The following is a 10,513-nucleotide window of genomic DNA, read 5'->3' as shown; positions in this document are numbered from 1 at the left end:
GGTGGACACGAGTGGTATTGCAGGTAGTCCCCGAGTTACGACGGTTCGACTTACGCTATTTTCGACTTACGATGGGGGAGTCGGAACGCATCTCCATCGTAAGTAGAGGACTGCCTGTATTTTGATTTGAAGCTTTCGTGACTGCAGGAATTTATACTTTTTGGTTCTTTCGGTAAAGTCACGTAGGTATAAAATAAATCGCAACACAAGCGTCTGATGATTTATTTTAGATATATTTGTTTAATATGCAGGGTTGTCTCTCCCATAAGTCTGGAATCATAGGGAAAATAATACAATAAAAGGCAATAGCAACGCTTTTATTCACAGAACGTGCTCAACGTGTCAAGAGTATTGTTCCTGATACACAACTCCAGCGAGCACACGGTTTAATTGGCGACTATAATGCGTCGCCGCAAATGGTTCGACACTGAATTTGGATGCTCGCGATCTGGATGCAGTCTGTTCAAGTCAACGGAAACCTTCCTCTGACTCCGATTTCCGATGAGTAGAATTATCTAGACTCGTTCTTCCTTACTCAGAGGCATCTTGGGTTTGCAGTAACAAATAAAAAAAAATATGAATTCGTTATTTCCCCGATTCCAGACTTACGTATGTAGGAGACTGAACAGCATCATCATCAATTCGCGTCGTCACAACATCATGAGCCGTCAATTCATGCCGGTTTACTCCGTATTCTTGTACGAGCAAATTTGAGTTTTCGAGTCCAAACGGCGTATAGACGCTTCAATTCGGGCAAAAAAGTGTTTTTGTCTGTTTTGTGTTTCTCCCTTGTGATGGGACTGTGTTGGATGAATATTGAGATTTATAAGTGCACGAGGTTACCAATAAAGTCTGAATTCGTCTGTAATAAGTTAGACATTGATAAGGGGTTCACAGGTATGCAACATCATCATCATCATCACGATCCATGTGGGCAATAGACCCGTACGTGTCCACTGTACATTTCGCAATTAGTTTCCACTTTCCTCCTTTGTCTTGTGCCAATGTGCTCGAATAGCGCCACGTTTTTCCGGCACAAATCTCTTGTGTCGCCAAGTCATTCACTGTTAGGTCTTCCTTAACATTTTTACACACTTTTCATTTTCCTGTTGTCCATCCTACGTGTGTCCAAATAGTGCCAATTTCCTTCTCATCACTGCCTGTGTATCAGCTCTTCTTATTTGCGCAAACTTTGTCTTACCTTTACGTTGGTAACTCTTTGGGTCCGTCTTAGATGCAGTATCCTTCTGTAGCAATACATTTTGAGTGGCAATATCTATAAATAAATGTACTTCTTCTTCGGACGGCTGATGTAGATGCAGGAGCAACGACTACAGTTTCACATTCATGTGGTCTGAGCCAGAAAACAGCGCAACAGGAGTAATCGGACTGCATCCCTGTGATGTGTCTCCTTCGTAGTTGCGGATCGGGCATTGCATCGTGAAATGTTGTATGGTCTCTTCCGGATGACCACAGTCGCACACGACTGGAGTTTTTAATGTCCATGTGGGCATCAGGTATCCGCATCTGCCGTGGTTTGTGAAGTGGATGCGGTTTAGCGTGGACCAGAGTCCACATCCCGACGTCTCCGGCAGGAATCCTCCAGCTCCGCCTCTTGTCTCACGCCAGCCTCAAAACCTGGGTCATGTCTCTCCCCTCTAACCCCGCTTCCTCACCTGTCTCACCCCTCTCACTCCCCTCTAGCCCTCTCCCTCACCACACCCCCACTCTACCTGCCTCACCCCTATCCCTAAACTGTCTCACTCCTTTAATTCTAGACTTGAAGCTTTCGTGACTGCAAGGATTCATACTCTTAGGGTTTTTTCGGTAAAGTCACGTAGGTAAAAATTAATAGAAGTAATAATTGAAATAATAATAGCCCCGCCCACCACCACCACGTTCCATTCCCTGGTTACCACATTCAGATAAGCCCCTCCCCCCTTAACTTGTATTTAAAGGCTGGTCTCTTGGAATTTTGCCTCACTTGATGCAGTAAATTTAGCTGACGGTCCCACCTGATGACGGAGACTTGTGTTGCCTCCGAAACGTCGTGATTTATTATTTTATTTCTATTATTACTTCTATTAATTAAAATTTTTACCTACGTGACTTTACCGACAAAACCTAAGAGTATGTCTCACTCCTCTCACGCACAAGCCTCTCCCATCTCAAGCACCTCTAACCCTTCTCCCTCACCTCTCTCACCCCACTCCCACACTTGTCTCATCTCATGTACTCACCCCCTCCTCACGCCTACTCCTCTCACACCTCACGGCCGTCTCACGCGGTCTCTCGCCTTTCGAATAAAAAGGCAGCGGATAGCGCGCCAGTGGTTCAACACGGAATCGAACCCAGGTCAAGGATTTCTCAATCCCAAGGCAGCAGCTGGTCGGATCACGTGGATTCGCACACACGAGACATTACAACTGGACATGTGAAAAAGAGCCTCATAGCTCATCAGATTCCTCAAGACAGCTGACGACAACACAATCATTGGCGTCAGCGTAGACAATCGGCCTCCTTCCAATGTCCTTAAACACATTTAGCTTACAAATTCCATCAACCGCACGGCCTCATGGGAGTGCATATTTTCAACAGCATTGGTTCAACACAATCAAAACTTTGCACCGTTTCCACATTAAGTGTCTCATCATTAGTCAGGCTTGCTTGAAGCAATGATTGTGAACTGCAAGATGTTTATAAGGACCCCTCTGTTAGATATGGGTCCACGTTCAACAAAACCCCACGTAATAACCCAAAACACAAAACGGGCAGTCATCGACTTACGAACCAGTCTCGTTCAAGATATATGTTCGCAAGTCGATCAGTTTGTAAATCGGAATGTGCTGTATTTAAATGCATACGGTCTGTTATAAAATGTGCTGCGGTTAAACAAAGGGAAGCATTGTTAAACCCATAACTAATATTGCATTTTTGCATGTAATACTTAATACTGATGCTGGCTTGCTTGTAACCCTGGGCGTAATGAGTCTCCACAGATATCCCCCGTATAGCCTTAACAGACTGTTGGGGCAATTGCTGTTAGCGATCAGCGCCTATGAAGGCCGGCACCATACACGAGGGGGTGGGTGGCCAATACCACGTTCGGCCGTCTTGGTCTCCTCCGTGGTAATATTTACACAGGTACTCATTTGCGGCTGAGTCGACTTAGGGGTGGCCCAGGACCGGTGCAGATAATCGTCACTGGTGTGGGCCGTGAGCGGTTGCAAGAACGCTCAAACGCACAAAAGCACTCAAGCCCAGTGGGAGGCCGCGACTCATGACATCTCGCTCCTCTGAACATAATAGTTCACCGTGCAGTTCGCAAGTGCGAGTTTGCGATCGAAAGCCGATGTAAAAAATATATTTCATGGCAGTGCGGATGCTCGAAACTCTGGTGTTCCTATGCCGAGGACTGCCTGTAAACAAAACTACTCTTAACCGTGGTCATGTACTGAAACAATATCAAGAATCCTACAATCCGTGGTGTTATGCTAATATTGGCGACTTGACTCCACTTATCTGCAAGGAAAACCACTAAGGCAGGAAAGGGACGAAGATAGTTTGCGGACCCCACAACTCCCACGGATAAGTCGCTCGTAATGGTCTAGTAATTCAATATTCGATGACCGTATTGTTGGGTGTTCTTGCCAGCGGACCATTAATTTTTATTCAAAAACTAGCTGTCGGAAGTGTTACACTTGACACCATTTTTACATTTAGCCATTTAACAGTTTTTTTTTAATTAATTGATCCACACGTTCGTGTAAATTTTCTCTATGAACCGTTTATTGTTTAATTTGTTTGTGTCTCCGTTTCTTATCCTTGTCATGATGTTAGTTGCAGCTCACACAAATGCATTCCCAAGGTTCATAAACACCTGAAGTTTGCTACCGTACCTCCGATGAGCAGTTGACTACGTACGGTGTGAAAGAAGTTGAACATACATAGTCCATTATACTTTACCCCTCCTGTTCCCCCATCCCACTCCGTCTGACCATACGCTGTACCTTACCGTTTTATTCCTTTCAATAAAATACTTCTGGAAAAGTCAATTATGTATACGTTGCACTAGTGCATTAAAAATAAAACCTAACAATATGAATCCTTGCAGTCACGAAAGCTTCAAATCTAGAAATTAATAAAAACCTAAAATCTCGTTAGAACGTTTCTTTTAAAACATGTCTACTCCGAGTGAAAGAAACACTCTGTACGAGGTCAAGTTGCAGTTTTGAATATAAATGTATTTCTGAAAACAATGCATATTTAGAGGTGCGATTGAGTTTTACATCACAGGACCCACAACAGAAGGTGGATGTGCCTGGGATTTTAATAGAAGTTTCAACATTGCAGACTTCAAATGCTCCAATGGCCACTTTATGAGCACCCCTAGCCATCCAACCACCCACGTGTGTGCTTTGTACATGACCAGCCAGATAAATTGGGTTTTTATCAGCGATTAAGGTGGGTGATACATTTAGAAATTTCACATTCCCATTGTAGGGGCCAGTACGTATGGAGGGCAACCACAACTTCCCACAAACAGGGTATTTATTGACCTCAGGGGAATGGTGGTAGAGGCAATTCTGACCCAGTATATGAATACAACTTTTGGTTTGTGTTAACCACAAAGTAACAATATAGGATTAACTGCTACCTGTGGTAATCCAACAACAGTAACAAGTAACGCATTACATTTTACTCTCAGTACATCAGATAGTGTGCCGAGCCTGTACTTGGTTTTCCCATATCTCTCTGCAATAATCGCCGCGTGAATGGCTCATGCTTTAGCGGACTGAGCAGTCAGTGATTCTTGTAAAAAGACCCCTCGTGTGCAGGAGGGATGAGGCGGGAGAGGACTTGGCTGGGTCGGGGGTCTTCACGACACGAGTTCAGGTTTGGCGCCTTCTTGCTGTGCTCCTTTTTTCCACTCGGGGTTGGCGATGTGTTCCGGGATCTGCTCAATCGTGTGCTGCACAAACACGTGACACAACGAGAAAGGAGGACTTTATAATAATTCGAGTTGTGTCAGTGTCTCCCTGTAAGAGCAGGGAAATGGAATAGCACTCGTTTTCATTTACGGCTGTAGCTCAGCAGTTAGAGCGTTCAAATGGTAATCAGAAGGTCGCGATTACAAATACTGGGAGTAGGTCGACTTGGCCCATCATCTCTCTGCAATCGATAAAATGAGCACCACTTTTGGAAGTCAACAGCGGTAGTACTGTGGAGAGAATGACTACTGTCACGGAAAAAAAAAAATTTGAATTTGTAATTTCCACAGTTGGCTTATAGCTGCCAAAGGAGACACGTGCTGTCCCACTACTCGTTTGTGCATAGGTAATTTAACGTTTGTGTAGCAGGATTTAACCATTGACTCGGTATGCATTTTTTTAAATTAAATTCATAAAATACGATCACTTGTTGGTGGCAGGCCAGCTTAGCCTCGTAGATTTGCCCACCTTGGCAGAGCAAATAAAAACAGTGATCCACCAGGCTTAAATATCCCTCCACCAACACGTAAGGTTTTTAATTCCCACTAATGTAATACAATTGATGAAGCAACTGTGTTTACAAATTTAGGTATTTGTGAGTCATCACATTTGAAAATGCTGCATTCAACTATATATATCAAGATTCTGCCCGTCTATCCTAAAGGGCCAGTGCTAAAAACATTAGCTTAGATTGTATACAATTATAACGCAGTGATGACACTGATGATAATAATAATAGTAACAGATTTCACTTCTCCCAGAGCGAAGAACAAACTTGCCAAGTCTCACAATTTTTTCAGGATGTTCCTGCTAGGATGTTATAATGAGATTCCCCAAGGCTTTTTGTATATATGACAGTATTTTCAGCCCGTGAGTCTACATTCCCTGCAAACACAGGGGCCATAAATTATCTCCTGAGGTTAACCATGTGTGCGAGTTGTCCGCTGACTGACCCGTGTAACCTCCATGGCCACTCCCTCTGGCAGGTTCCTCTGGATGTACTCCAGGTACACATTAGCCGTGCTACCAGTCAGGTACTTAAGCTGAAAAAAAAAATAGAAATGTGTGGTTAAAATAACGCAACCATCACTACGCCAACAACAGACCAATTAAATCATCACCATTATTACAATTCCTAACATCGGCAGTATTCCCATAATCACCAATGTGACCATCATCATCATTACCACCAGCGTCAACACCAAAACAATGAAATCCAAAGAGCATCCTTTCATCAGCGGAAGAAAACAGGTTTTCAGCTTTCACTCATTGGGAGAATATAAATTATTTGCACATTTCCAGTTAGGAATAAACAGGCCGATCCTGGAAGGACAAGAGCTGGCTTGCCCGTGCAGTTGTTGCATCTGTAATGGACTGTGGTCACATCATGGCTGCTGACATTCCATTGGACAAGTCCAGTGGTTCCCTGCTCGATACGCATGCGGTGCCCGTCCCAGAGCTGTTGAAACCATCTCACGTCGTCGTAGTCCCGTGCGCTTACCCTCCACTGGTTATGATGGAAAACAAAACTCGATTGGCACTTTTGTTCAAGTCACAGTTCAATTTGTTTGAATGTGTTGGGTGGTTGAGGAATGCGTAGCTCTAATTTATATTATACTGACATGATCGAACCCAAAATACGAATTAAGAATGACATTATTCGTCGAGAAAACCTAAGTATGGTCTTCTTTAAAAGAATTAAGTTTGTGGAGTAAAATTATATATATTGGGGCACACCACAGGTGATTTGCCCGGTATTTTGAGGACACACGGCACGGTAGTGTAGCGCCACGCGGCTGTGAGCCCTGCGTACCTCTATGACGCGAAAATGCGTGCGCATCTCGTACTGCACGCGGTGCTTCTTATAGATGTGAACCGACTTGAGTACGGTGAGGCGCTCGATCTTGCGGCGTGGCTCATAGCTGTGGTGCATGGCAACAGTAGCAACAGTCAACGGCTGCAGCCCGTGGCAGCAAGACACATCAAAGCAGCATTCAACACTCAGTACCGAGTCAGTAATTCGTACTACTTGAGTTGTAGACTAGTGGTTGAATGTTTAAGTGAAATAACAGATGAGTGATCAAATTAATTATTGACCGTGTTAGCACATTGGGGGAGTAAGCGGTTATTAGCGGATAAGTTATTTCATTCGTGTTTTAATAGAAGAGTTAGGGAAGTGGTTATGTGGATGGGTGAATTAATTGGTCGTTGAGAATGTCATTTAGTTGAGTAGGGGGTTATATGACGAAAAGTTAAGGAATTAGTGTTTGCTTAGGTTAGTTAAGTAGGCATAATAGGTGATGTGGATGAGTGCAGGGTGAGTGCATCCAGCCAGTGTCCCCGCCCCCACGTACACAGTGTGGATCGGGATGTTGAGGAACTGCGCCGTGCGCGTGATGAAGAACTCGTAGCTGTCGAGTAGTGGGCGCTCGTGAGCCTTGACCCGCACGATGAGCCGCTTGTACAGCACGTCCGGCTCCTCCGATACGTGCACCTACGAGTATGATACCATGCTTATTATGCACCCAAAACAATGCGTCAATTATTAATTAGGTGTGGCGCTGGCCATACCACCGCCTCGTGTGGTGTGCGGGTCTTAATAGGTGCCCAAACAGCCATGTTTGCTATTAGGGGAATTTTTTTGCGTGTGTAGGTGTGCGTATATGTGACTAGTCGACTCAGGTCGACTCAGCCTTAAATGAGTACCTGGTGCGGTGTAAACATCACCACTGGGGAGACAAAGGCGGTCGGGCGTGGTGCTGGCCACCCACCCCCTCGTTCGTGTACCGTTCCGGCCTTCATAGGTGCTCGCTAACAGCACTTGCCCCTACAGTCTGTTAAGGCTATACGGGGGATCTTTATAAGTGACTAGAAATGCATGTGAATGTGTATGGTATGGCTTACCAGGGATGTTGCACTAGACAGAGTGCGGACTGCTCCCAACGAGATCCCCAGCGGTGCCGATACCTGGGAGCTAGAGACAAGACGACAAAGAACTCGCTCACTCAAATACCCAACCGATCACCAATCCACTGAACCACTCCCTCAGTCAACCACTCACTTATGCATTCAGTCACTCCATTGCTCAACCACACAACCATTCAATCACTCTCATTCACTCAACCACTTAACTTCTCAATGACTACTACATGCACTCAATCACTTACTAAACCACACGCTCAAAATATTCAATCATTTACCAGCTCACTCACCGTATCACTAAAATCACTCACAAAACGACCTATCCATTCACACGTTTACTTAGCAATGTATCCATTTAATCAGAATAGCATCCACTTACTAATTTCCTCTTCCACTTACTTACTTACCCATTCTCCCACTCATCCACTCACCCACCCAAGCATTAACTCACTCCGTAAACTGCTTACCCAACCAACCACTGAGCCACAGTCCTAGTAACTACTTGGTCACCAACTCAAATTCCCACCTTCAAAATCAATTGCTCAGTTTACTTACCAACTCAACATGTCACCAAACCATCTACCCAACCACCACCAACCCACCGACCATTTTAGTCTCTGAACTATTCGCCCAGATACAAAATTACTTACCTACTCAGGCTCTCACCCACGCACTCCAAGTGGCTATTTGGCTGAGTGGGTGATTGAGAGCACGCACAACACTCCCCACTACCCACCCCCGTGAAGTGGGAAAGACCCAGAGGTTGGTTCCCTGGGGTAACTCACGCAGGTGCAGGAGCCAGCGCCGGGTGAGCCACACATGTCCGCACAACCTGCTGCACACGTGGAGGACACACGCGCACACACCGCGGATCAGCTTTGCAGACAGACGCAGCATGACGCCGTGCTGAAAGGTCAAAGGGTCTCTACTCAAGCACGCGTGAGACATTTATTCTGATGGAACTAATCCAGAAATGTCACATCCCGTAAGACAACCATTGTTGGATTCTCACAGTGACACTAATCACGAGTCATGTTTATAACGCGCACATAATTTGCGCATCTAATCGACGACACGCGTCAGAGGCTCGGGACTACTCATTTTATGCACCACAGAGAAAGAGAGATGATGGATGGGCTGAGATTACCTCCCCCATCACTGGGATTCACACTCACGTCTGGAGACGCCGTTCAACAACTATGGATCAACAGCGCATTCCATCGCCGTGAACTCGAGCCACGGCTGCCACCAACAGGGCACATTGGGTCAGCTGAACATCACATTGATAATGTCACAGACACACCACGTGACAGCACAGCATAGCAATGCGATACGCAATTACACACATGCACGGCGGGTTGTTTTGTTTGTCCAGACACTGTTTGAGGGCCTTCCCGTGGGGGTTATGTGACCATACTTCACCAAGTTCAATTTCGATTTAAAGCTTTCGTGACTGCAGGGATTCTTCTTCTTGGTTCTTTCGGTAAAGTCACGTGGAATGGAAATAATAAAACATAATAAAATAATTCTCCCGACGTTTCGGCCACAACGCAAGCAGCCGTTCCTCAGGTGAAGAACAGGTCTGTCGAGAAGAGAGTCTGAATGAGTTTTATGTTTATTATTTTTTAATTTCCATTCTACGTGACTTTACCGAAGAGCCAAGAAGATTCACCAAAGTTCGTCATCGTGGGTTGAAGGCGGCGAGCAGAGTACAACTCAGTATCGTCACAGAAGTTAACGGCACCTGCCACGACCCGCACGACGTCAGGAGGCCCTCATCCAGCTGTGGAGCGACAGATCCACGCCCATGTGTGTACAGTACTGCACTGTATACACTGTACTGCATACACAAACACCATGCGGCAGTACAGTGCGGGGTCACGACCTCTGAGGCATCGCTTGCACATGGACCGCCTCCGACGCATTTCACGGAAATATCTCCAGGAACATCTCTCACCTGTAGCCGGCTCAGCGCCACGGCTCCACGACCGAGCGCCGCGCTCGCCATTACGAACTAACACCACTAACAACCACCACCAACACCACCACGAAATACCACCAACACCACCACTACGACCACCACCACACGCGGCGCGCGCTGCGCATGCGCGTGATCGACAGACCCCACGGGGGGGAGGGGCGACGACGGCAGGTCGTCTTCCGGAAGAGGTAGAAGGTCAATTACAAGCAGGGGCGGAAGCGTCTTCCAGAATAGGAAGATGCGCTAAAACCCCAGCGCGTCTTTCCCGGACAACACGTGCCGTGTAATCTCCCGGGTTAGAGTCATTAGAATTTACGAAATGATGATAAAATAAAGGTGATTTACTATTTCCGGCAATAATACAGCAGGTATTAAGGTATTCTTGGTTCTTTCGGTAAAGTCACGTAGAAGAGAAATAATAAAATAATATAAAAATAAAATAATAAAAATTATCACGACGTTTCGACAGCAACACAAGCGATCGAAACGTCGTGAGAATTTTTATTGTTTTATTGTATTATTTTATTATAAAAAAAAATTCTCACGACGTTTCGATTGCTTGCGTTGCTGTCGAAACGTCGTGATAATTTTTATTATTTTATTTTTGTATTATTTTATT

The 10,513-nt window shown here is 45.4% G+C and overlaps 1 protein-coding gene across 1 annotated transcript; it reads right to left on the bottom strand.

The window, feature by feature from the left end:
- Positions 1-3,679: 3,679 nt before the first annotated feature.
- LOC144943328 (small ribosomal subunit protein uS10m-like) lies at positions 3,680-10,023 on the bottom strand. Its single transcript, XM_078870703.1, has 7 exons — positions 9,871-10,023; positions 8,699-8,748; positions 7,896-7,965; positions 7,346-7,485; positions 6,805-6,913; positions 5,945-6,034; positions 3,680-4,972 (listed from the first exon to the last, which is right to left on the bottom strand). The coding sequence occupies exons 1-7, from the start codon at positions 9,919-9,921 to the stop codon at positions 4,880-4,882; spliced, it is 603 nt and encodes a 200-aa protein (XP_078726829.1). The 5' UTR covers positions 9,922-10,023; the 3' UTR covers positions 3,680-4,879.
- Positions 10,024-10,513: the final 490 nt, after the last annotated feature.

The sequence above is a fragment of the Lampetra fluviatilis genome, chromosome 30 (assembly GCF_964198595.1).
Source record: "Lampetra fluviatilis chromosome 30, kcLamFluv1.1, whole genome shotgun sequence".
Classification (NCBI taxonomy): domain Eukaryota; kingdom Metazoa; phylum Chordata; class Hyperoartia; order Petromyzontiformes; family Petromyzontidae; genus Lampetra; species Lampetra fluviatilis.
This window is presented reverse-complemented; position numbering and strand designations above follow the sequence as displayed.